Source organism: Dermacentor variabilis, chromosome 4, assembly GCF_050947875.1.
Source record: "Dermacentor variabilis isolate Ectoservices chromosome 4, ASM5094787v1, whole genome shotgun sequence".
Classification (NCBI taxonomy): Eukaryota; Metazoa; Arthropoda; class Arachnida; order Ixodida; family Ixodidae; genus Dermacentor; species Dermacentor variabilis.
In genome coordinates, this window is record NC_134571.1 from 75,861,647 (window position 1) to 75,889,082 (window position 27,436).

At 44.0% G+C, this 27,436-nt stretch overlaps 1 protein-coding gene across 1 annotated transcript in view; it reads right to left on the reverse strand.

Moving 5' to 3' along the window:
* Nucleotides 1–27,436, reverse strand: part of LOC142578245 (cell adhesion molecule Dscam1-like) — a 170,588-nt gene that overhangs the window by 66,549 nt on the left and 76,603 nt on the right. The window contains exon 4 of the mRNA XM_075687645.1: nt 5,188–5,349. Within this exon, the coding sequence (XP_075543760.1) occupies nt 5,188–5,349 (162 nt within the window). The remainder of the gene's footprint in view (nt 1–5,187; nt 5,350–27,436) is intronic.

Here is a 27,436-nt window from a genome sequence, read left to right on the forward strand (position 1 = left end):
TACAGGTGTGCTTTATGAGCGCTACGGAATTTAATGATCTGTCCCGAGATACATATAAGTGCCACCAAGATAAAATTAATCAAAAATGGGGGAAGCATACTATACTAAAGCATACTAAAGCATACTATGCTAAATTTGCATTCGAAGTTTGCATGTGTGTAGATTTATCTTCGCCCGTGTAAAACATTCCTTTAATAAGTGCTCAAAAGCGTTGTCAGGCGATTGTACGGTGTGTTTCCCACAGTCCCGAGAAAACTGTCCGTCACACCAAGCGTACATTTGATTGAAATTACTTCCATTTTACGTTTTAAGGGTAATTTTTAGGGTAACTTCAGCGTTTGTGGATTAGCTACGATAGTTGATAATCAGTGAAATCTCTATATACGGGAATAGCTTAAACATATGCCGCTTAAACGGAAAATAATCTTCATGGTTAGTTGGTTTTGTTTTCATGCAACGTTAAACAACATTCGTTAAACGGTGCCATCATTTCTGCGATCTCTGGAGAAACGGAACTGTGAACATTACCCGAAACTAAACTAAACAGGCCATTTAGCAGCATCCTGATATGTATCAGAAACTACATAGGCCATTTCAGCCGCATAAAGATACGCATCAGCAACATTGCGGTACCCAACGATTCTACGCATTTTTTTTTTTCGTTGGCTGTGGTTTATTCTTCATTGTTTGTACTGAAGTCGTGCTCAAGGTTGGCTTTGGTGTTTATGTTGAGTGAGCTTTCTGAGCATTTCCTATGGCGCGCAAGTTGCAATGTTTTGGTGCTATACAATTGAATTCTGATATTCAATAAAGTAGTCGCATCCATAAACAGAAACACTATATGTGTACCCTTCAGCTTTGTCTCAGTAAATGGAACTTCTGATAAACTAGACCAATTTACCTGGTCTCTTTAGGTTCCGTTTAGAGGGAGTCAACTTTAATTTGTTAACCCTTACATTGTCGTTATATTCATGAGCTTTACGAGTCGTGCGCAGTGTCCTTAGTGAACTAAACTAGTCAGCTTTCTTGATCTTTATTTAAATAAGGGGGAGGGTGATGTGTATATGGTATGTCGTCCAAATAAGTTTCTCATTCTTTATACACCATATATCTTCAGTTCGCTGTGCAAAGCTTAAAATAATTGGGACACACACGCACGCACACGCACTCTTAAGCAGAACTCGCGACAAATAGTGCTTTTCGTAGAATAAATGTAGTATAAACCAGCTTAAAGTGCCTTAATGGCACTTTACCTTGATTTATCAAAGTTTGAGCACACAGTTTGTTTTTTTGTCGGTCCTCATCTTCTCATCTATTTATCATAGAATAGGAAGTCAGAGACATGTCGCTTATATCATTACTGATGCCTTAAATTAGGTATCTATGCCAGAACAAAGAAAATCTGCAATTTGAGCGTATGAATTCACTTTCGCAACCTTACTTCCACCTAACTTCGGCGTTCCAGAATCAACGCGTACAGCAGCAAGTTAACTTACAAGCAGGAGTCGTCTCATACTACGGAAGACAAAGATGTAAATTTTACGAATGCAGTTTGAGACTGAGACTACCATTAGGCGAAATGAGCAGTAAGAAAGAACAAACCAGTAGGGAGAGAAAAAAAAAACGCAGAATACGCGAAAACAAAATCGCTCTACTGCGCGTTCGCTCACAAGGTCTAGCCCCGGGAGTCAATGCAGTTCCTAAGTGAGTGCCGGCTCAACGAAGCCAACGGTTTCGGCGATTCACTAATGTTGTTTAGCCCGGGAGACGCCGAAGCAGTAAAAGCGCCCTGCACTGAAGGTTGGACGGCCGATTTTCCTCAACGAGGGGGGCACCGGAGAAAAAAGAAAGGTTATCTGAGAGCGGTCACTTTGTCCCAACTGGGAGTCCCTCTTAGCCAACTTTGATCAGAAGGCAAAAGAGAAGTGGAACATTTCACCTCTCGGCATGGCGACTGAGTTGAGAACAACGACGAATACAAAGGAAGACTTTTCGCACTACCAGGCAATGTCTAACACCGCTTAAAAAAGGGAACAAAATCTACCAAACTCTCGAGCGCGCCGTTGCGCCAGATGAAAGCAATGCTGTGTAAGAGTGAAACTAGGGCGTATTGCTCTCCTGCGAAGGGAGAAAGTGAGTGTGCCATTACTCATCAATACGGAGAGTGAAATCGGGGCTGAGAGGAGGTGTACAATCGTAATTTTTTAACGTAAGCTATATCGGTATTCCGACATGTCAACAGAAAGAGGTATGTAATTTGAGAACCGATGTTGCGTATTGCTCCCAAATATGGCACCTCGTTTTAGAGAGCGCTGCATTCAAATACATATGAAGAGTTTGAACTCAGAAACGAGTTACCTTACTTTAGTAATACAGTTTATTTTTGCATCGTGCCATGCCGACTTAGGAAATGCTGAAGTCGATTTTACTCTGTAGTTCATCGCTAAACTTTTAACAAAAACTGAAGCAGTCAGTCAACGCTGAAGTCAACAAGCTCAGCTGGTCATTGCGCAAGCTTGTTGGAAATAAGCGTGCGTCTTAATAGACCTGTCAGCATGAACCATACGGGCACGTCACTAAATCTAAGATTCTTCGTAACTTGACAACTCACACATGTTCTGTGGGCTGCGATATTCAGAGTACGGTGAATACTAAGAAAGCAGCAAGGCGACGCAGTTGCTGCAAGAATCTAGTACCTTGAATAAACGAAGTTTCTGATGTGTAGATAAGAGAGAATTTGTAACGAGGAAATTTTAGCATTTTAGCCTCTCTGCTATGCTAGACTCCTTTCACCGCCTCTGCTCCACATTAAAATAAAAGCGCCATAAACAAGAACGTCCTGAATTTTCTTTTTGCGTTTGTTGCGCTGTTGTCCCATGTTTAAGTTAAACTGACAAGCCCAAGTTTGTACATTGGTTAGCTTTGATTCAATCCTACAAATTAAAGCACTGAAGGAGGCGGTCTTACAGCTCATTGTGCTCTGCTTTTCGTGCCATCATGTAGTCAAAATTAGAGGGAGATGCAGTTTTTATAGATTTTAAAGATAGCTAGAGTTATTTGCCTACCCGACGGCCTGGTATGGTACTTCAGGTGTTGGGCTAAATATATGATATGTGTAGTGGTTAAAGCTATAGACAAACGCACAAACAGTACACACATACTTTATCACGCACACTTGACCTACACACGAAGTCTCGTTAAACCTCATTCATGAAGTCGCACGAAGTACAGCAGTTCTAACAATATTAGAAGTGCTTTGATTTATTGATGATACATTACTTCATGAAAAAAAATCGAGCCCAAATTTTCTGCCTGAAGAATATATTACTACAACTATCGGACCAGTCCTGACAAAGTACTACTTCAGGGGACCTGTTACTCCTTGTATTTGAGCGTCAGCGCTGAACTCGGGACATGTAGGGAATACGGGTGGTTATGGACTGACTATAAACGTCCCGAAGGGGGCGACGGAGGAAGGAAGAAAGTGGGAAGGAAAGTTGATCGATGACGCCCATCCAAGCGTAAAAGGTGTGGCACCGTCTTCTTGTTTCTCGCTCCCTCTGCAAGCGATCGATCTCATCTCGACCTTCTTTTCACCAGGATACAAAACTCTTTAAAGCCACGCTCACGTGCAATATGAAGATGTTGGTGCTGACTTCCCCATTCTCCCCTGAGCCTCATCTAGGGAAATAAGAGTGCGCCATTCGCGTATTGCGCGGGAATAAGATAAGCCTGTGATGTCCAACGTATGATAGATCCTGCGCTGAATTTTATAATCAAATATTGTACTTTAGCACGAAAAACTTAGCTCACAGCCTATAGCAGCGTTCCTGGGCTTTCCATAGGCTGGAGCAAAGTTGCAGCTGTACATTGCTTACAAATCAAATTACTGTCTAATCGATTAGTATGCTAATTAAGCCTTTCCTCACGTAACATTGCCTTGCTTTCAGTTTTTACAAGTGCTCTCTTCCATGTGACCAAAAAAGTTAAACAAATTTTAAGTATCCTGTATGTGTAGCAGTGTTTGGGCTTCGGAGGGATAAGAAACAATAAAATGATAAAATACGAATGTGCCACACAGGAAACGCAAGTGCACGGTGGCCATGATATAAGGGACAGCCATTTGAATGGTACCACGTTGACAAAGATTTATTAGCAAAGTATCAGTTTTATGCAGTCCAGAAAATGCCACTTATTTACTGGTCAGTTTATCACTATATACGAAGTATTGTTCGCAAAATGTTCTTCAGAGAATCTGTTGAGGACGCTACCATTGCAAATTTCTTGGAACTATGTTCCAAGAAGCAGCAGCAGCAGTTCCGCCACACAGTGCTACAGCGCGAAATCACGCAATAGCGCGCGTATGCGAGTACTGCATACCACGAGTGCGCAATTAGTTTCTCGAACCATCCGCTTGGCGCAGACCTAAGGCAAGAGAAATGATTGGTATCTCGGCAATGTATCACAGTGAAGAACGTACTAAGAACCTGTCAACGGCTTGAATACAGTGACAATCAAACTGGGAGGAAGTGCAGGCGAAATAGTGGGAATGAAAACAGCTGAAGCATGATTGAAAACTGAAAGAACGAGAGAGGATACAGTGTGCGCTGTCTAGTTCATTGCCAATGGTGCAGTGGTGAGCGCCGAGAACTTCGCACTAGCACTAAAGCATGAAAATCTGCGTGCATTCAATGTTTAGAGTGCACTTGCGAAGTTCTTCGTCCCTAGAAGTGCAGTGAGGCAAACTCTACAACGCAAGCCACCGCAGTAGAGTAGTTGATGTTGGGAGCGCTCTTCGAAATCACTGAAATCGGAAAACAACGCACCGGTACCTAAAAGGCCGTGTGCCAGAAGTGTACTGCGCAACCCCGAATTCCTTAATGTTTAATTATCGCGGAAAATGGCGCATCACGAAAAGAAAGCAAACAGGAAGAAAACTTGGGCTAGTTGACTCGACATAGAGAATAGCACAGCAGTGCGAAAGACATGAACAAAAGGAAGAGGCAACGTACACGCGACAAAATGTCACTCAACGTCTGCGTGTGTCATAGGTCTTCCATTCCAAATGTATTTAGCACCACTGTACCTTTCCCGCTACCTAAATTATTTTCACTATCACGCATACTAAGGATATACTAGCTTCGTGATAATTCGTTTGCACCTTAAATTTGAAAACCGTTCACTCACCGGAATCTGCAAGCATGCCGATAGTGACACCGTCGTCGAGTACCCACGACGTCACCGTGACATAGTCCCTGACGGCCGGAGGCAGCTGACAACGGAGGACAGCCGAGTTCCCGCGAACAACGTAGGCGTCGTAGACACTGGCCATGAACTTTTCGAGCACCACTGTTTGTATGAAACGGGAATAGGGAATGGAGGAAGGAATAGAACAGAAAACAATTTAAATGATAACACGCCTAGCCCTCTGCAATCCTGCGGGCAGATGAAAGTCTGACCGCAAAGTTTCGCTGTACCTTTATTACTAGCCAGTAGAGAAAATAGAGGCAAGCTAAAATGGCCAAGGTAAATGAATTGCGAGAATGGCCTTATCTTTGTAATACTGTACGAATTGAAGTTCAATAGAGCGAAGTGTTCTGCATAGGCAATGCGCAATGAATTGCATATGTTGCAAGAACGGACATCAACTGTTTTGGCGGCTAGTGAAATGTAATTGACTTAGCTTGTCAAATCAGCTTCCAGTCAGCTTCGCTTATACGTACACTGCAGGCCAGTTTTTGCCGTTGCCGTCGCCGTGACGTTCCGAATGAGTACGAGTGCGAGGAGTACGTGCGGCTCGCATGCGGTTTGCTGGTGTGCGAGTGAAAGCGTGCCAAATGGAGTCTAGAAGTATCGTGGCGTTATGTAAGTCATCTGTCCTTGCCCTACGTGAAAGACGCTAGATTGAGGGCGTGCTAGAGGAGCAGAGCACACGTCTCCTACTCTAGCTACACCATGGCTGCGTATGGTTGTCAGCGCGGCTGACTGCATACGCGGCACGCGCGCCGTATGTTGGACATCTGTGGCAGGTGCCAGGACTAAGTGCCTGATGGCTTCATGGGCTATGTCTTCCCATGCGCCTAGTGTTGACAGTCATGTAATATGAGGTTTGGAGACGTGACACAGTTAACTTAAAAGAAAGCTTTAGCTCGAGCCCATCTCGGATGCTGCCTATTCAAATACATGTAAAATGCAGAAACACCTTTTGAGATAACAACTTGGCTGATTTTAATGAAGCTTGATGCATTTGAAGAGAAAGTGAAATTGTAGTGATTCTTAAAAGTATTTTTCATAGATTCGTAAGTTTGGGAAACAAATGGAAGCACAAAGCTAACACACTTATAGCGCTACACCAAAAACAGATATTGCAGTTCGGTCAACTGCATGCGTTAGAGTATCCAAAGCCGACAAATTTATTATATCAATTTATAGCTTATATAAATTTGTTGCGAGGTTTATGAGGGCTTTGCAAAAGTCCTTCTCACATATTGGAGGTTTTTTTGAAAGTCGTGTATAACATATCAGTTTTGCCCGATTTAGAATCAATTTACAGCATTTTCATATATTTTGCATCATTATCGAGTTACGGCGTTATAGAACTGATAGTTTTGTTGCCTGAAAGTTGGCCATTTTCAACAATGTTTATTGAAAACTTGGCAGCCTAAGTCGAAAATTCACTACCAGCAGGGCATTAGATTTTGATGTTTTCTTTTAAATGCAGTAAACCTCATCAAATTCACTGCAGTGGTTGCGGAGCCATACAATTTATCATTTATTAAGTATTTACATAGGAGGCCCCGAGTTAAAGCATCCTCTTAAGGCACGAAGCGTTCATTTTCGGACAAACACGCACGATCCCCACTTCCGGCACTCCTTATCGCGTCAGCGTTTTGTCAATGAGATCTCGCGGCCATTGAGTGAGATCTGTTCACGTTTTTCTGTACGCGTGCAGCAACATGCTTCCTTAGTTGGTAAGCGAACGTTTACTGCAGTTTATACGACATAAGAAACTATAACGTGATCATCGAGTACTTGTCTAACACTTTTGTAACACTATCAGTGCGTCGCCTTTCGAGTTAAACTGATTTCTTTAATGCTAGGCATTGCTTGAAATATACTAGCCACGATCCACCTGCACAGACGCAGGTGGACAGTGGTATTCAGGTTTCGACCCCGTTGTGGTGCAGCGTAATTCAGTGAGATTGAGACACGTCACGCTCATCAGCGGACGAGGTCAGAAATATCGCCCGTTGTGCGAATCCAGCTTTGTTGGTACGCGCCCGTAAATCAACAGCAAATGGTGGCACAACCACCTCACTCACTTGCTGGACAGCCGCACTGGCGGCATAATTTGAGTGGCGATGACGCTGTTGGCGTCTCGCGACGCACAGAGTGTCGAAAACCATTAAAAGCGGCCATGTGCCTTTTCTTTAGCGAGTCAGGGATTGCGCGGCAACGTTATCCATGGCGCAGACTAGGCGCGACTGGCGAAACAACGCATCACTGTGCACAGGAGCGCTATTTGTCACGACAAGTTCGAACAGTGGTGGGGATAACAGAATCGCTAATGCCACACTTGTGAGGAATGAACGAAAAGAATCGTCGAGATTGGGCGAGACTCTTGCCGAAATGGCCGGTGTTGTAGTCGCAGATGTACGCAACGGCCGCCTCTTCATCACTGAGCGGTGCCGACGGGCAGTCCACACTCCGGCCTACCACCATTTCCATCCCGCAATTGATTTTTTCTGTCATCTGCGTCGTTTGTGGCTGCATTACGGCGTAGTGAGAAGTGCTACTTTCTCTGCATCCCGTATCGCTGCGTGAATGGCGTGATTCGTAAGCGCAGCGCAGACTATTTCGGCTGTCATGCGAGCGTAGAAAAAGTCGCTGGTTCTCTTTGGCGTATAATCGAATGTGCGGAAGCGCAGTGAAAGACCGTAAAAGGACGACGGAAAGCTTCGTGCTCCCATCTACTATATTTCACTGCTCCAGCAAAAGGAGGCCGACCGGAAACAGGAAATGCGCGTCACCGTTTTCTATATACTCCGGACATGTGATTCCGCTGGTGTAGATATGTAACTTATTTCCATTCATTCAGAGTATTGCGCATAGAACGCTACGAAGGAGAAATGCTGTTATATCCTGCTTCTTTTTCGTGAAAGGAATGCAAGCGGGATTTATATGGTGCCCAATTTACTTCTTTAAAATTTTTTTTGTAAGCGAAATCTCCTCTCGTATTTTAGCAGGAGAAAAAAAGGGATAACAACCAAACAACCAGTGAAAGATTACTGCATGCTAAAGTTCCAACGACTAATACAGAAACTCACCACGTGATAACATGCAAGTTACCGTCATTTCGCTATAATAATAGCAGCGTTCACTATTCAAGCTTCACTCAATAAACCAATAAACTACCATCAGCAGAATGCTATGTAGGGCGTAGTGAAACATGTATGTAATTGTGTGGCATTCCTCAGTTCTTCCCGCATCGTTTATACGTGCCTATATCTGATACGTAATGAATATAAATAAATTATGGTTCTTCGATTTCAAACGTTTTTAGAACCAGAGACTGCTAGTGCTCCGAGTGAAGCGCCAAAACATTGCTAGCATAGATTAGAATGCCGTGAACTTGCGTTTTATCCTTCGTGCCTTGAAAGATACTAAAACTCGCAGCACACCTAGCTAAGTTTTCGTTCAAATGTTTCTTGTACCGACGTTAAATCATCCACGCAGAAACATCGCATAAACGCTGCGAGAACAGCGCACCCGTGAAACGACGCCTCCAAAAAAGAGTATGCATCCACGGGGTGTCTAATCTCCCCATCGAGATATCTGAATAGGAACACACAGCCACGCGAATCAAACTATTCTGCCGGTAGGTGCGCGCGTTTGCCTGCATTGATGGTGAGGCATTCTTTCGTGCCACACGAGACAGGAGAACACACGGGGACCACGCGCAATTCAATTTCGCCATAGAGCGCTCCTGGCACAGCAACCGTCTCCACCGCAAGCCACCACTCACTTCCTCGTTTAGCCGCGAGTACACAACGCACAACTTTGCGAACAGCAGACCGGAAACGCGACGGTGTACGCTGCATAAACGGACGGTGGAATGCGCGAACAGCCTACGCCATTAAAGCGGCATTGGTGTGTCTCGGCATTCCCACAGAAGTGGACGTCGAAAAAACAAGGAAACGATGCACTTCCATTTGGCGCATCATTCCTTTGGTTGGCAGACGGCGATGCGGTACCGCATGCAAATCGCCTAACTACGCTGCGTCCGCGTTTCCGGAAGCGTTCAAGAGATGGCTGCTAGCGGTTCACGTCGATCTGCAGCGCAGCAGGTTATGACGGGCGCGTAAACTATGCACCGGCCGAAGTGTGACGAACGTCATTGAAAACGTTTTTCGCATGCAGATGCAAACTGCGGCCGTTGAAATCTCGCCAAAGAGAAGCATGTCAAGATTGAAAAGTTATTCTCAGTTTTCTTTACCAAAGAGAACCGGTGCCGTATCGTTGAATCATTGACAGCCGACTCACAGACGTGCTTCACAATGGCCATGTTTAATATATACCGACGATGGCGTAAAACAGGGCCTGCTACTATGCGTGGGCGACAAGACTGTTGTTCTACCTCGCAAACGATCAGTTAGAATTCTGCCATTCTTGTTGCGAAAATGTTGCGAGTAAACGTTTACTTCCTACTGGGGGCGTAATTGTCGTTTGCACACCTATGCCGCAAGTTTCTAGCGGACGTGTTATTCCCCTTATTTCCATCCTTGGCAATTTTCACCAAAATTCGCATAAATTACACACTTAAAGTGAATATCACCGATGGTTAGCCTTCGAAGTGAAATAAGAGTCAATGTGCGTGCTCTAATATGGCCATAAACGGAATATGAGACGTGCATACTGAGAAGTAGTGCGCTATTTGTTGCTCATTTCATTGTATAGATTTCTTTGAAAAAAGAGAAGAAAGTCTTCGCTATACCAGTTACTATAGTTGCAACGAAAGCCGCAATTCGCCGCGCTGTTCTTTTTCTCCGTTTTCCAGATCCGCACATGCATGCTTTTACAACAACAGTTGTGGGTTACTACATAACGCCCGTTAGTTTGGCAGCAATAACACGTGTTTTTATTAAGAAAAAAAATTATCCTGTGCAGAGCGTCGGAGTCAGGTGAAGTCAAGTCAGGCTTTAGCCAGGTTACTGCGTTGGCGGTTATGTAGTACTCTATTATTTTTATTATCTTTCGTTCTTATTTATGTTCTCCCCCTTCCCCTATCCTGAGTGTAGGGCACCCGACTGGACACGTCCTTTATGAGCCTTCCTACTTTTCCCTCTTCGTTTTCTCTCTCTCTCTCTTTGGTAATTACAAAACGAAGTGATGGACACGTGATAAAAGCCTTTTCGCTGAAGCGAAATGCGCAGACTACATTCTCACCGAGAACTTTCAGAGCTCTGCATATGTGCTGATCGTTTTACCTACATTCGCGTTAACAGCGAAGGACGATATACAGATTGTTGTCTTAAACAGGCAAAAGCTTTGGTTTCCTGTCGCACGGCAACTTTCATAGCAACACTTAATTATGACGTGGCGGACGTTGTTTCACGCAGAAGGATTTCACAGTGGAGCTGTTAGAACCACGCTAGGTTTCTAACTACATAACCGTACTACATAACCGCCAACGCAGTAACCTGGCTAAAGCCTGACTTGACTTCACCTGACTCCGACGCTCTGCACAGGATAATTTTTTTTCTTAATAAAAACACCTGTTATTGCTGCCAAACTAACGGGCGTTATGTAGTAACCCACAACTGTTGTTGTAAAAGCATGCATGTGTGGATCTGGAAAACGGAGAAAAAGAACAGCGCGGCGAATTGCGGCTTTCGTTACTAGCACCAGAGTTACTAGGTTAGAACCACCTAGTAACTCTGCGAATTGACGTTCGCAGAGTTACTAGGTGGTTCTATTTCAATGTATTCCACAGCAGCGCGAAGAGCGGTGCGTTCGGAACCTGTATATGTCGTGACGTGTGAGGTCCTAAACCTGATGACGACCGATCGAAATAGTGTAACAATGGCGCCCGTCGAACTTTTCGACACCGAACTGCACTCTATTGGCGCTCTGTTTTACCGTACACCTGGATGCGCACAGAGCAGTTAATGACCCCACAGATCTACGGCCTGCGTTTAAACGTTTTTCTCTCTGGTGTGTCAAGCGTCATCATCACCGCCGGAGTGCCCACCAAAGGTGGGCAACCTCGCGAGGTTTCCACCTGATGAGGTCGACCTCAACCTCACGAAGTTAGGAGAGATTGAGCTGGAATTGGCTACTGGTAGGAATTCTGTGAGTGAGGTGAGGAACGTTGACTTCAACATTATGCTAAAGTTTAAGGTTCAGTTAGGTCGGATGCTATGTGAGATTGAATTTTGAGATCAATCTATTCCTCAGTTAGTTACGTCTGCTCCTCCCGAATGAATTAATCCGTGTTACTGGTCCAAATTTTTTCTAGAGTAAATTTTTGCATCTTTAGAAGCATGTGTTAATGTAGGTATTAGGACCTAGAAATTTGAATCGCATCCTCTCATGTGTTATGTTAACAGTGTCCGTTGCCATGCCGCCCGCGTGCTCGCTACGTTAAGGCTGCCTGACGCGGTTGTTAAATACCTCACCTACTAAAGTTTTCAAATCCTCGTGAGTTTTCAGGTTTGTGCTAGCCGCCAGATCCAGTGGTCGGAATCGCCACGTGGTAGGCCATCACAAGTACAAATTACTCCTCGGGTTCAGTGTTCGACACCTTGTATGTGGGTGTGCGGCTCGTTTACCTCGCATATAGTTCGTTGCATAATTGTTGAGGGCTCTCGCAATAGCATGTGCACCTTTTTTGACAATGAATAGCAGCAATGGGCATTCCGCTGCCGTCTCTGCACTGTAGTAAATTCAGTGCTTGTGACTACGTGCCCTGTTGCGTTCGTTCACAATCTTGGTTTTCCACAGACATTTCATTTTTGTTGTCTCCCAACTCTTTAGAACACTTCTGAAGGCGTTTGATGTCATTATTAAGGAATTAAATTGTCGCTATGATGCATTAATGGTGCGTTCTGGCAGCAATGTAACAAAATGTGGCATTAACTATACATTGTGTATAAGGAACGCATCAGCAGTATTAAATGGTCAGGCATATGAGGCAAGGTAAAGCTGCTAACTAACAAAAAAAGCGTGATAACTTTGCGTGGCTTAGTGCCAGGTCTCATGTCAAGCAAAACGAGAACAAGGTAAAAGCGGGAGCCAGCGTTAAGAGAAATTAAATTTAAATTATGAGATTTTACGTGCCAAAACCACTTTCTGATTATGAGGCACACCGTAGTGGAGGAATCCGGAAATTTTGACCACCTGGTGTTCTTTAACGTGAGCTAAATCTAAGCACACGGGTGTTTTCGCATTTCGCCCCCATCAAAATGCGGCCGCCGTGGCCGTGATTCGATCCCGCGACCTCGTGCTCAGCATACCAATACCATAGCCACTGAGCAATCACGGCGGGTGACGTTACAAAAAGCAAACTTATCTTTTTCCAGGCCTGTCCAAGACTTGTCGAAACGTTGGCTCCCGATTTTGCCTTCTCGTTTTGCTCGTCATCTTGAATTTCCATCTCCCGCCTTCCCCGTGTTTTCCCTAGGTCCCATGTTAGCGTATTACAGCGAAGTTGTATATGGCTAGCCGATTCGTCCGTCCGTCCACCCGTCTGTCCGTCTGTCGCCTGTACGCCGAGAATGCAGAACCGGGAACGAGCTTGTCTACGCCATGCCGATGCTGCAGCCTGGGCACGGGCTCCTGCAGCCGAGCGCAAGTAGCAGCTGCGTACCGTGGATCCGGCAGCGTATACCAAGCCGTCCTTTAATGAACCGTCAGGATTAACCAAGTGATAAACGCTTGTGCCGAACGTTTCAGCTTCGCTGGTTAACCATCTGTACAGAGTTCTTGGGCGGTGATTTTTTGTTCATGTTCAATATAATTATTATCTATCTCTTGGATAGAAGAAATGAGGTTTCAAAAGGGTGTGTTATGGACTCTGTGCAGTAAGATAGTTATCAATGCCAGAAAATGGATCGAACCACCCGTAGAACGCCCCGCTTACAGTTCAATATGTACCGCTAACCGATTGTTGACAAGTCTTTAGCGATCATGAAACGCCTGGAATTCATACCAGAAGGGCGGACAAGAAGTAGTGACAACGTCAAGGACAAAGTTGCAAAGAATACAAACTTACGCATTCATGTGTGACAGCGCCCCATGCCCAGAAACTTGATTGATTACATTATGCATGTAGCCATAAAAGCCACACGTCCCGAATGACTCCGCTCAGCTCCAGTACGTTAGTCGGTTTGGCTTCAGGCTCAGAAGCAAGAAATATAATGAGCACCCGACTTCCTATGCAGAGTTCTTCTTTCCCTCTGCTTTCGGTAAGGCACGGAGTTCATGGGCAAGATTTGTTCATCGACGAAAAGAGATACTATCGTGTAACTAAAACAAGCAATACTATTGGTCGATACTTCGTGTATTGCCTTAAATACTTACAGTTTTTTTCCTACAGAAAAAAACTGTATTCAGTGCGCCACCCTGTACTGGGGAAGGCGGGAAGGAAAGAAGCATACGCAGAGAGAGAGAGAGAGAGAGAGAGAGAGAGAGAGAGAGAGAGAGAGAGAGAGAGAGGGAGGGAGAGAGAGACAGAGAGGGAGAGATAATACAAAATGTGTAAAACTAAAATTTAAAAATATTAAAAAGACTTTTACGAAAAGGTTAAAAAGGAGGCGAAGGCACTACTGAAATTGTCCTGGTCAAAGGACCTTGCTGAATGACTCACACACCCTCGTTCTTTTATCTATTTGCGTGTTTTCTTTTCGTAAGCGTGGCAGAGTAACTTTGAAAGTAATACAATGAAAATGAAAAGAGAACTTAGAGATTGATAAAATCAGTAAATGAAGCCCGCAATACTGCCAAACACAGGCAAGGGGACGGACACGAGACCAATAAGAGCTTATACGCACTGCGGTTGCCTTAAAGTGTTTTCCTGCGTATATTTCTTTTATGAATTCAACATTTATTTTCCAACACCGACGACCTGATCTTTTACGATTGGCTTCATGTTTGGTTAATGTGCATTTAACAAGAAATGCCTACATCACGCCTAGCAATATTAACATTGAACCCTTGCATTGAAAAGTGATCGTGAGACTATTCGCACCAAGATACGGCGACGAATGCTTGACGATAGCGAAATATGATAAACTGTGGTGCAACCACTGTTCGAAATTAACCATTGGCAGTGAAAACGTGATTCTTCCCTTGTCAACAACAGCATTGAAAATGCGTAACCAAATGAGCGAGAGCGCGCAACATGGACAGGCGATTCTCTCATCTAGCGTCACTGGAACGCGGTCCGCACCGCCAGGATCGGTTGAACACGTGACTGATTGTTTACCTACGTCATAGGATACCTTAGATGACATGTTTCGCAGCTTGAACCTTCAAATGAACAAACTTATTTCTGAAGTATTAATTTGCGATTTCATGACTGAGCCACGTGTATCAGAGACATTAGGTTGTGCTTACGTATTTATTTCAAGGTACCTCAGAGGCTCCAAGGGGAGCATTGAGTGCAAAACAGTAGAACAATATACAGAGTTGTAGGGAAAGGAATGAAAAGTACTATTCACGGTAACATAAAAAGCAGTGTATTACTTGCGCAAAATAACGCACATAGCGCGAGCACATAAAACAAACAACCAATTGAAAAAGAAAAATGGGAAAGACTAAGAATGCACAGAGAAAGAGAACATTGAACCCGGCGTACAGAACGGCGCATTAAAAAAAGAAAGAGAGAGACATGGCACGTATATGACATGAGATATGTACATATGAACATATTTGTTATGATGAAAGCTATGGGTTCAGTAGTTGTCTGAATTTATGTTTGCTCATTTGCGCGACAGTGCTGTTAGGAAGCGAATTCCATAACCGAATTACTCGTGGTAGAGCCGAGAAGGTAAATGCGTTAGTGCTCCCGTAAATGCGAATGGGGCTTAAATTATTACAAAGTCCTCGCGATGTGTAAGACGTGCGTTACAGTGGCAAGTTTGTTGGCTTTATTTGGGGAACATATCAATGAAGCAAGGACAGGAGTGCTATGTCACGCTGTCTACTTAGTTATTATGTCATGTCACGTTATGCCCAGGTAACACAGTTGACATTGAATACCCTACCACGAACTAAATAGATGATGCTGAGGTGGAGGACCCGACCTGGACACGAGCGAAAAGTTTGAGGTGAAGTTCAGGTGAGGTCTACGGTGGCCACTGAAAGTTGAAGTGAGATCTCTTGGGTGCACGCCAATCTCATTGGACGAGGTTGAGGTTGAGTGACGTCATCAAATCTTTTTTGAGATTTGCCCACATTTCCGGGCCACATACAACGTTCGTGGCCTCTCCATTGACAGTCAAGTCGTTGCGTCAAAAAGAAAGGAACACACACACACAGACATTGCGTGATATAAGTCGTAAAGCTTTATGTGCATACGCGACTTATGTGACTGAACTTTATGTTACTGTCTTTCTGAATTATTGAGTTCAAGTGTGGCATTAGTGTACTTATGTGATTGGACTTTGCGTTATAGTGGTTTGGAGTTGAGTTTTAGTTTTAATGTTTTCAAGTTAATAATTTTTTTCATATCTCTATGGGGAAAGGAGAAGTGCCTATAAAAGGCGACGACATCTGCTAAGCACTATATAATTGAAGATACAAAGGTTGCAGCAGCGTAAGTGATTGTGGTAGTACACATTAGTCCATTATGTCACGACGAAATTCTCTTGAATTGGCGCCGACCAGAAAGCAAAAGGAGCAAAGCAGAATAAAGAGGCGTGTATACAATATTGCTTCTACGACCGATGAGGACTAAGAAACATTGTATCGATTTTTGTTCACCAAGTTTTCACTCGATATCTGAGGCATACGCTGTTTCAGAGTCGCTCTCGATTAATTTTATTGTGCTTCTGCTCTGATGATAACGTCAGCGAACGCATTACGTTGAACGCAAGAGGATTGTTAATGCGACCAAATATACGAGTTCCGTTTTGGTTAACTATTATGTTAAGATTCATGGAAAGCGAAATTCACATTTGGGAATATCATACATATAAGACGTTACATTTCCGCGAGGGTACCTACTGCCTCAAATACAAACATGATAATGGACTGTTAGAGCCTTTATACTCGCAGTGCAGCTGGCATCATCACAAGCATCATCTTTCATCGCAAGTGTCAGGTACTCTTGTGCTAGTACTTGCATTAGACTCGATTCTGAAAACGTACATGCACACAAAAACACAAAAGACACACCGCCACCATCCCGTTAATTACTTCCTGTCATGCTTCGAGAACTCACAGGCATGGATTTCGGACTAACCGCTAAATTTAAACGCAGCTCACCAAAAAAAAAAAAAAAAACCCTCTTCGAACAGCATATCAAACTTTGTGGCTTAGCTACCCTTGAGAAGAAAGCAAAGTCTTCTTGTCAGAGGTGGCTTGTTAGAAAAAAAAAAAGGAAAACGCAGAACGGGAAACCCAGATCACTGAGAAGCCTCAACTTCAGAGCCTCTGACGAGCATAGAAAAGACAGATGCTCTTCTGCACAGTCTTGCCTTGAGCCGACATTAGCACACTGTTCACAATTATTACGTGCTTTTCGGAGAGATTTCTTCTTTCGATTTCGTCGCGTCATCTAGTAACGAAAGAGATGTAGTTTGCAGAAAAGGCATCGCACCTGACTCAAACAGAGAGAAGCTTCCTTCGTGTCGGCGTAGGGATCTTGAAAGAACACGAACACAAAAATTGCAGAGTCTAACAAATCGAAATATAGAGTACTGTGTGGGCTTGGAGCGTTAGTCATGGGGAAACAAAGCTCACCTCCAGCAGCTCACCTCAAGCCTTCTGCAGTGAGCTCACGTGACACTTCTCGTATAGCGGCGTGCTATTCTCACGTGGACGGCAGCTTTATTTCTCACTTAGTCTGTATATTCTTGTACGACAAATTAAGCAGAAATTAAGCGTGATATTTTTATACCAGCGGCAAAACGTTCGCATAGAGGCATAAGAATTTAGTGAATTACCATATTACTTGATATACTTACTATAGTGCGAATATGAGCTAAAAACACACGCAAGGGTAAAACATTCTGGGATTAGCTTAATCTGGTCAGCAGAGCGCCCGAGTCACCTGCGGCTCGTGAGGTCCTGGACTGAGGCTTCCCGGCGGAAAGCGCCCCGGTACAATTTTGTACAACAATAACGTTTCTATCTCTCATACTTTTGAAGTAAAGTCCCACCGAGTTGGTTCATAAGTCTTATGCTAAATAAAAATGGCTGCTGTGCCCATCATCATACATCATGAGTCAGCACTCATGATGCGCAGGAAGAAAGATACGGCACAAAAGAGACGAAGATAAACACAAAATAACTTGAGCTTTCGATAAAAATAGTTGTATTGTGCACTTGTCTGTGCATTCTTGCACCTGCATCTTCACTCCGCGACTTTAAAGCGTCATGGTTCATCGCAGAAAAAAGACATTCCATTGAGTGAGAGCGTCCAAAAACCTTTTATATCACCCTTAAAGGTAACCCACGTTTGACTGATACATCAATTTCTTTGTTGGGTAGCGAGGAGAGGTGCTTTCGTGGCAGATTGCAGTGACGCCATCATCTTGTATATACACATTTCAGCATTATTATTATTATTTCACGCTGAATTTGAGCTGCCTAATTCGCATGTGGGGTAACGTGCTTAAATTTACGACTTTGAGTGAAATAAAATTAGTCTACCATGCGCGCTAGCTCCTGTCTCTAGCTTCTCACTCGTCTTCGTCTTTATTGCACAGTATCTTTTTCCTAAGCATATGTGCCGGAATTCACAAAAAGAAAACTACCCTGGCAGAAAGTATCAATCACGTGACATGCACAGGGATTTGCACTATCGAATATTATTGGGTTGGCTTGATGTATAACAGACCAAACATTAATAATAAGAAAATTGAGTTGACAACACTCTTCGCAATCCTTCCTAATCCTGTCAACGTTGACAGATTGTTTTCGCGTGCCCGCGTCGAGAGCCTGATTTTAGTAAAAGGACAGCAGCTAGGCAATTTAAGGCGGCCTCCCACAATCTGTCACTCCCGCTTAGGCATCGGTGACAGGCTCTGCTAACGCGCAGTGTCAGACCCGAGTTTGGGAATGCCTCAGTAGAAAACGTTACAATTTTTTTTTTCAAGAGGCGAACCATGCTTGCCGCAATCGCCGCCGCTGTAACAAGCTAAATTTACCAGGGCCAACAGATACAGACATTTCAGGGAAGACGACTTGAAAGTGATGCTGTCGTTACGGGCCTCATTCTCTGTCAAACGTGGATGCCACTCACTTCATGTGAGCAGACCAAATTTCCTCGGCGTGGAAATGTGATTAAGCTTCCTGTTATTTTTTTTGTATTTTGAATCTAGTTAGCTTCATTGGCCGCTTTTTGCCTTCCTTATACTTGTCGATTGACGTGTCGTTAAAAATTCGCTGCTTCAATTTGTTTCGTACCAGTGTTCTGTTGGTTAAGAGCACCTTGACGTGCAGAATTTTACAATGTTCATTATCATAGAACGCATAAAAAGTTTGTACAGTAATCGTTTACTTTTAGCCTTTAAACATGCTTATGGAACCGCGAAAATTCGTCATCACTGCAAGATCAAAACTGCAAAACACACTTGGGGCCCTATAACGTAAAACTATTCCAATATGTTTCTATTCCAATCTCCTGACGTCAAATTTGCGTAACCACCAATGCAAGCACCGGGCGGTCACCCGCAGGGTTGTTTGAACAGACCAATGAAACGCTCTCCTCGTTCATAGGAGGTCACTTTTGTTTGCTTGAAAAACGAATAACATTGCCTAGACTGAGCGGCTTGTCGTATCTAATTGGCTGACAAGAAGCGAGGAGAACGCTCAAGTGGAGAGGGATTCGATGGGGCCGAGCCACTGCACTGAAAGTCGATAACCGGTTGAAGAGGGTGGTGCCGGCGTCTACGATTGGTCGGCTTTCCCTTACTTAGCTTATGGTAGCTGGTCGAAAATCGCGGCGGCATGCAACGGAAGCTCAAGAATGATGCTAAAACGGACCCTCACCAAAGAAGAGTTGGCAGAATGAGGGGGTAAACGTGCCGAAAGTGCTCGAAGACGTTACACGGCCACGCAAGAAGTTTTATTATACGCAAATACACCCATGCTCTTCGGCAGGTGCGAGTAGCCAGCGTCTGAGCGACCGGTGGCAGCCATCTTTTATTCCTTTCGGAACGGGGCAGCCTGCGGCTATTCTGAAGAAAATTCAGTTTTGTTCGGCATATTAATGCATCTTGATCGCGTACACGTCACTTTGACGCGGTGAGTTCTTGCGGTTTTGTGACATCGCGTGACAGGCAGGTGAAATGGGTGCAGCCCGAAAACTTTTTACCAATAGCCGAGGGCTAATGGCGAAAAGGGGTCGAATCAGAAATAACTGTTTTTCTTTTTTCTGTCAAATCATGCATAATCAGTGTGTACACATCATATCAGATGGGGAGGTATCGTGGTTTTCGTGACGTCGCGTGACAGACAGGTGAAGCGGGGGTGGTCGAAAAAAGTTTTTGACCAATCATGGAGGGCTGATAGCAGAATTGGAATAAAAAAGTTTGGAATAGTTTTACGTTATAGCGCCCTTGAACAAGTTTTACTGTTGTCAAAATTCGTTCGCGATGTTTAGACGTTCCGTCGCGTTATTGTAAACACGAAGTAGTACTTTACAATACTTCGTGGAAAACTTTTGGGAGCACCCTCTATTTTTTGCCTGTGACGCAGGGGACGGCCACGGCTTCTTCTGACGAAACCTTTGGCCATGGGCAGCAAGAAGCTTCCTAGTTTTTATGAGATGGCAATTCTTGAATGAAGCTCGCTTTCGAGGGAATAATTTACATTTCAGATAGACATGTTAGTGCAATAAGAAACTTGTGTGGAAACTATCGGCGATTATTTTCAACGTAAGCGAACAGCCCCAAAGAACGAGTGAACGAACGAGCAAATTAACGACTGAACGAGAAAACGAGCGCGAAGGAGAGAGCGTTCTCCTTGCGGAGGCCGACCACCCACCACCGACCAGGGACGAAAACGGCCGAAAGAAGAGCGTACACTTTAAAGGAATAGGACGCGTAGGAACGGACAGGGCGGGCGTTATAGCGTTATACCTCAACTTGTCTGTTTCAAGGCTGAATTCTAACATGCGCACGGCATCGGCACAGGGGTACGCACTCATCAGACAGACGTCCAACACTGCAATGAGTGAATAATTAGAAATAACTACAAAAAAGATCATTAGGCGCTTACGCAATAGAATCCGTGCCTCTTTTCAGCATGCGAAATATCGTCAATGACTACATCACCCGCGAGTCATAAGCTACTCCCCCGCACCTTTATGGGCAGTTGTTTACGTGCAAGCGCTTTAATTCGCGCACCCGCTCGAATGCGGGGTCCATAGGCGGCAACTGAAACGCCGACGTCGAGCTGAGCCACAGAGTGAGCGTCATGGCCACTGAGCCACCAAACGGCGTCGCCTATTCGCTCGTTGTACGACTGAAATGAGGTTACTTTATGCGAAGGGTGCACCTCTCTCGTTCACCGCCACACAACTCTCGTGACAGCCGTTAGACATGGCGAAGCGAGCGGGAACAAGGCCTATACCCTGGTGCGGCTTCTGACGTAAAGCTCATTGATCCGTTTGCTCGTTGGGATTCGCCCTGCTCGCTGTGTGCATGCGCGCATCGCTGAAAGCACCGGCCCTTTCATCCCATGACAGCTAGCGATTATATGCCCTGTTACATCTGCAGAGCGAATTGCCGTGTGCTACTCTTTGATGATATGGATTAACGTGGCAGCCACGGCACACTACGACTGGGCAGGTGTTTCAACTTGCGCTTTTATTCACGAAGCGCATTTTGGCAGTGAGCATAGCCCTTGTACAGCTCGAGCTTTCGTGTTCTAAATGGCAATTTTGTTCTTTTCCCTTTCAGTTCGACGAGCTCGCTGTTCATATTTTAGCTTTATATGTGCAGTGACCAAATTTGGCATTGCAGAGAAAGCCAGAACATGGGACGCAAATATCTGTTTGGAAGAAATACCACTGCTTAGAAGTAACCAATAAAAGTAAATAAACCATTTTGGCGAAGTACCGTCTCACAATAGAAGGATCGACATTCGGCCGAGTTGGTACTGGTGGAACATCTTGAACGTGTTTCTGCTTTCGGTCTTCGTCGTCTTCCGACAAGCTGTTCAACGGTCTGACAAGGTAACGTCGTGCAAAAATTGTAAATATCCCTACGTTTATTATCTTTAGTATTCCATGTACAGCTGACGCTCTATGTTAGTTGAGAAGTTATAGTGATACAAGACTGCCTATCAGACGATTTGCAAATATTATAATTTTTTTTTTCAATTAGGCAGGTTCCACATTGCCAGTACAGTAATTTGCAATATTGGAACTACCTTTAGGTCACAACGCAAAAGTTTTTTCATAAATGTGCTTCCCGTCCCCCGACAACTTGCGCAAGGCTGGCTATTCTTTTTCTTTTTGGTTGCAATCAGCAGCGTTCCCGAAACCAAATTGTTTTTCATTTCAGTGTGAAGGTGGCATGGTGGTCGGTGGCGCTGTTTTGTTTATAGCTAAGCGAAAGCATCTTTATCGGAATAACCAGTTTTACAGCTCACAAAAAATTACAATAGAGCAAATGCAGTGCAATTGGGTATCTCTTTCCTCCTGCATGTTCAAGGATAAGCCGAATGCCACAAGAAAATAAAGCCTGGTGTCTTTATCATTGCGCCTGTTAAATCACCACTACGCCTATAAGGATCACACAGCTTCATGCAACGCCGCAGGGAACAGCATATGCCAACTAGGCGTATAATTCAGCACCCATTAAATATTCATTAATAAAGGTCCCGACAAGACAATTTCAAGAAACAAATGACTTAAAAAAGATACTCGGAAACAATTAAAGGAACGACGCAAATAAAATAAGCATAGAAGCCCAATGCGAGCGACGTGTGCTTTATTTGACGTCTGAATTTTTCCAGGAAAAGTTTGTTGCTGAAAAAGAAATTGTTAAAATTAAAATTAAAGAACATTTCAGAACTACAATGACCTACACGGTAAAGATATGCCCAGCGGGAGCCGTACAAGAAAAAAAAGAAAGAAAGGGGAGGAAACGTTCCCGAAAGACGAAGCTTCTCAACTGATTCAACGCCGAACAATATCAAACTGGAAACAAAAGTAGGACGAAATCTATTTCGCCAAGTTTCCCACGTGGACACGAAGACAAATGATCGCAAGGCAGATCCAACTAAATCCTGCGCCGTCAATGCGCATGCCACAAATCTTCTCGGGCCTCTGTTTCCAATGACGCTGATGGTGGCGCATCCCGACAACTCGCAGAGCTGGCGGGCGTGAGAACTCCGCCAGCTGTTCGCGGCTTTTCGCGGAGAAATGTTGGAGCGTCATTGTATATAAGCTGCAGCTGCGATAACGAACAGAACTCCGAATGATGCTCGAGCCGATGAGATAAAAAAAAAAAACGCGCGCTCTCCTAAATGACGAAGGCTTTCGTGCTCTGCCCATGCGGCTGGCATTGTTACTGAGCGGGGCGAATTTCATACAAAAAGGTACGAAATAAAATTCCAAAGTATCGTCTTCCTCTTTCCGTGTAGTGCACCGAGAAATCAATTTGAAACTGATAGCTTTCGGCTTAACTAAGCTGAGTAAAGTTTTCCCACGCGGCATATTTTTCGTCAGGTGATATGAAAGAAACGTAAATTAAATTCGGGCTTTGTTTCCTCCAACTGCCATTTGTTCGAATTCATCGAGCGTGAGCTCACTTTCATATCCCTGGAGAGAGTGCAATGAAGAATTCACAAACACGGCTTGCCGACGATTTGCTAGCACTGTCGTTATGCCGGCTCTAGACACTTCGGACCACCTCGATACTGAGGGAACTTCAGCACCTGGATGCAGAAATGAGTGGGATTTCGGTGCGTAGCGGCATACTTTTCAGCCATTAGTTTTCCGATCAACGTAATGTCCTCTTCGTTGGCCCTTCCGGTAAAAGAAGAACGCACTAAGGTCTGAAGGGTGAGCCGCTCGTTAACCATTATTTACCGCCGTAAGCGTGGAGCACGGACAGCAGCCATTACTCGGAATTGCTTCCTCGCTGACAACTGGCCGGCCGGGACTGATGTCGACATCGCAGTCGCAGTCATTCAGGGAGCATAGCGAGCCCATGGAGCCACTGAAGAACGGCAGCGTTAGTGTACTTCAAGACTACCTGATTTCGTTCTCTCGTACGTGCTACACTTTTTTTTTATGGCGTAAACATTACAGTGAAGCTCAGAGGAGCAATTATGTTGTTAGAGGTGATTCTGTTAGTAGAAGTCATAACAGCCGGTGGCGAAACAACGAAAACATAATTAACATATCGACTTATCAACGTTCCGCAACTATCAACAATTAACATAATTAGCATAACCACATATTACTACTTTATACTCGCCGTCTGAGCAACAAGTATAATGGCAAGGCTATGTTTTTTTTTATCGAAGGCAACGCTGGCCAACGCTCCATCTCAACCATGTACTTACTGTATGCTTCTTGCTTCATTCTTATATTTTTTTATTCACGTTCGCAGTTATTCATCTTTCCTCTCTGAACACCGATTACACGCCGGTCACACTCAGTCCCATTCTACCCAGAACTGGGTTAGCGGAAATTCCCGGATGAGTGAATTTCATCAGCCTTATCGCGACTAATGCCTACAACAAAAATAAGACAGCAGCGGCTAGTATAACCGGCGAACCTATGGGCGCTTGTCGCTCAGTGAGTGAATCGCGCTACCATCATCAGTACATGTCATCGAGCATCAGCATTTCCGAAAATGCTGGCGCCGGCCTTGATGTACGTCCCTGAATAGTCACTGGATACCCACAGCCGAGTCGCGTGGTTTGCTCGTCGTCGATCGTATTTCTTGTCGCTCCGCAATCTTCGTCTTTATTGCTCCAGCGTCGTAGGCGTCGTCGTCTAGGGACGCTGTTGCATTCATGGAGAGTGCTCCCGCTGCAAAGCGGATGCGTAGTCAGCGCAATAACCAGAAGCTCTTTTCCGGCACGCATCCTTTCCGCTGCGGTCGTACGGGTTTCTAGCTTTAGCAGAATTGGCAGTGTGCATTTTCTTACGTTCACATTCTGATGGGATGATATTGAGACACCGGCAGTGCCTGAATAATTTTGTCGCTACTTTTTTCTCCTATAATGACCACCATATCATTAGGCTGCGCCAAATGTGCTTCTTCAGCTATAGCAGCGGTGAAATCTACAGCTGCGAAATAATATTGCGCATAGCCCAGATCAAATGTCTGAAACATTTTACGTCAACCTAATACAGAACGGGCGATATTTCACTCTTTTGCTTTTTACACGTGAATTTCTGCAAAATGTGTTATTTTTCTGCCATCTGTGTATTTCTTTTTTCTAAAATTGTTTGCACATTTACACCCCAATGTTCTCTATAACAGGACATAAATAATGTTTCACCAGTTAGAAGTGTTCCTCTTTTACTTTTGCGCCATTTTGCGTCATGCTCACATAAGTTCGGGGTGAAAGGAATTGGTTGGAAGCAGTGGACTGCCCTTCCTTTTTTATGCGATGTGCTCGTACTGTATTGTGGCAACTCACTATATCCAATGTAATGCTCTTGAGGCTCACGAAAGAAATACATGTTCGGCAAAGTTGTTGCAGTATTTGTCTATTTTTACCATTCTCTGTCAGTGAGAGAGAGAGAGTAAATGATATATGAAAGACGGAGAGGTAAGCCAGAACTGAGCCCCACGTCTAACCTGCGCCGAGGGAAAGTAAAATGAGAGGGAAATATTTAGGGGAGAAATCCAAGAGTTGGTGTACACTGGAGTCGTCGCCTTAACGGAATTTACGGCACTGCGTCAGAGAAGATCGCGAGGTCCGGATGGCCTCAAGAATCGTAGTGGTTCTCTTGTGGCCTCGAGGAGATGTGATATGCGAGACCATGGTCCCTGTATATCATTCAGTGGGAAATGTCTTCCATATAGGTGGTTTAAAGCGGTGCGAAGGGCAAGTCTTTCAACTTTAAAGGAGCATCAGTAGCGTAATATGCTTTCTTGATTTCGAGAGAGACCAGGTAAACAGGCTCAGTTGCTTAGAAGGGCCGACTGATCGCAAACGATGGTGTGGGAAACATTGTGAGTGCCAATTCTGCAGAGTAAGCCATAGCGCGTGTTAACCCGCGTACGTTCTGCGCTGCGTCAGGTTTTGATAAAAGTGTAGCAACAAAAGATGCACATTCATAAGCTGCTTTCTGGGCGAGGTCTTACTCGAATGCCACGCAAGTGTGGTCTGGAGCTGCGCAGTCACGTGAAGAACACATGAGTAAAAACGCCTGCTAACAATGAATGTTTATTTCACTAAGAAAACGTACTATCATACTCTCTCAAAATGTACATGAATATTTGAGGCCTGTGCAGGTCAGTCCTTTCGCGCACGCATTCCCCAAGGAAAAGTTAACACGAAAACCATAAGAACGGGAAAATGCTGGCGATTATAATTTTGGGGTCTAAAATGTTAGAGAAATGCGTAGAAAATGACAAAAACATTATTGTCTGTTTTCTTCAGCTTGCAAAGAAAAATTGCTGACTGTAGAGACGGCAAGAAGTGGTCAACATAGGCTCTCGCTATATAAGTTTCTCGCGATCTGCATCGCATAAGTCATGTAAGTATAGTTTTTACGCTTAAGTATGAGTTTTTTTGTTTGGTTGAGTGAATGCGTGAAGATTATTTGGCTGGAGGTGATAAAATAGGTATTCTTGTGCAAGCGGACACGAATAAAAGCATCTGAGGGTAAATAACATTATGCCCAACAATATTATATTTACATTGCGACGCTATCGTGCCCGAGTTTAAGGCATATCAAAATATTAGCACATAATATCAGGAAGAACACTAGTATGTCCACGAATGTCCGTTTCTGCAATGACAGCGCAAAAACTCCGTCATGTGACTGTGAAAGAATTGTTTGTATTTTTTCCTTTCGTTCACTCCACAAATAGAAGCGAGATAAAAAAAAAGAAGTCAGTGGCGATTTAGCGGTAATAATAATAACAAATGCGAGAGAAATGCGGGGGCATTGCGTCCCACCTCCTTGAGGTCCCGAATTCATGATTGCAACCACGACGTTTACCACATTGCAAAGTGTTGCTCGGCACACGTCCTTGATATATATATATATATATATATATATATATATATATATATATATATATATATATATACATATATATATATATATATATATATATATATATATATATATAGCTCTCTATAATGTGCCCAGCTTGGCACACTTCACACACACACTTTTTTCATTTTTCTATTTTGACAATCCTAATGCCGCCAAGTTTAAGAATACGCACATATCAGATATCAGACGCAATGTTGGAATGTAAGCGTCGCGAAGGTTTGAGTTAGCAAAGTAGCAGTAGTACGAGATAGTTTCGTCAGTTTCGTCACCTGTAGCTGCTGTCCGCGTCAGGAGGACGAAGACTGTGTATGATGCTTATCGGGAGAAAGGGGTTGATGCGGCCTGTGTGTACAGAGAAGCACGACAAACGTCTTGGTACATTCAGGGCTTTATACGTTTATGCCACAGTGGCAAATTTATTCTAGTGGAGTGGCGAAGAACGCGTACATACCCAATGGCCTATATCCAGTTGCACATGCGCAGTTCCGAAGTTCTCTATTCGCACATATAAACAGCGGCCCAAGTTGACTACTCGGCAAGCTCATAACTAGTGTCCCAAGTTGTCTGTACTGAGTGTCCCACGTAATTTGTTCCGAAATTTGAAAATACGCAAGTGGCATATAACTGGAAAGAACCAAGGTAATGTTGTTTGTCGTTGCTTGGAGTAAGCCAGACTGTTCTTTCTAAATATTTAGCCTAATCATATGATTAGTTGTTATTAATAATTCAACTTCTTTAAACTTTATTGTCAGAGGAAAAGTGTAAATGAGAAAATTGCGGACCATCCTGAAAAATTTCCGATCCAGCTCTGTTGCTCAATACTTAATACATAAAAGCTTCTTCGAAGCCTGTTAGAAAATCCGAGAAAGCTCGCGCTCCTGGTGACGCACATATTATATGTACAAAGATATACACGGTGAGAAAACGGCGACGAATGCCAAACCCCTGGTAAGAGGCAAAGAACCATTTGCTTTAAAGACACATTCTTAAGCATGTGAATTGAAG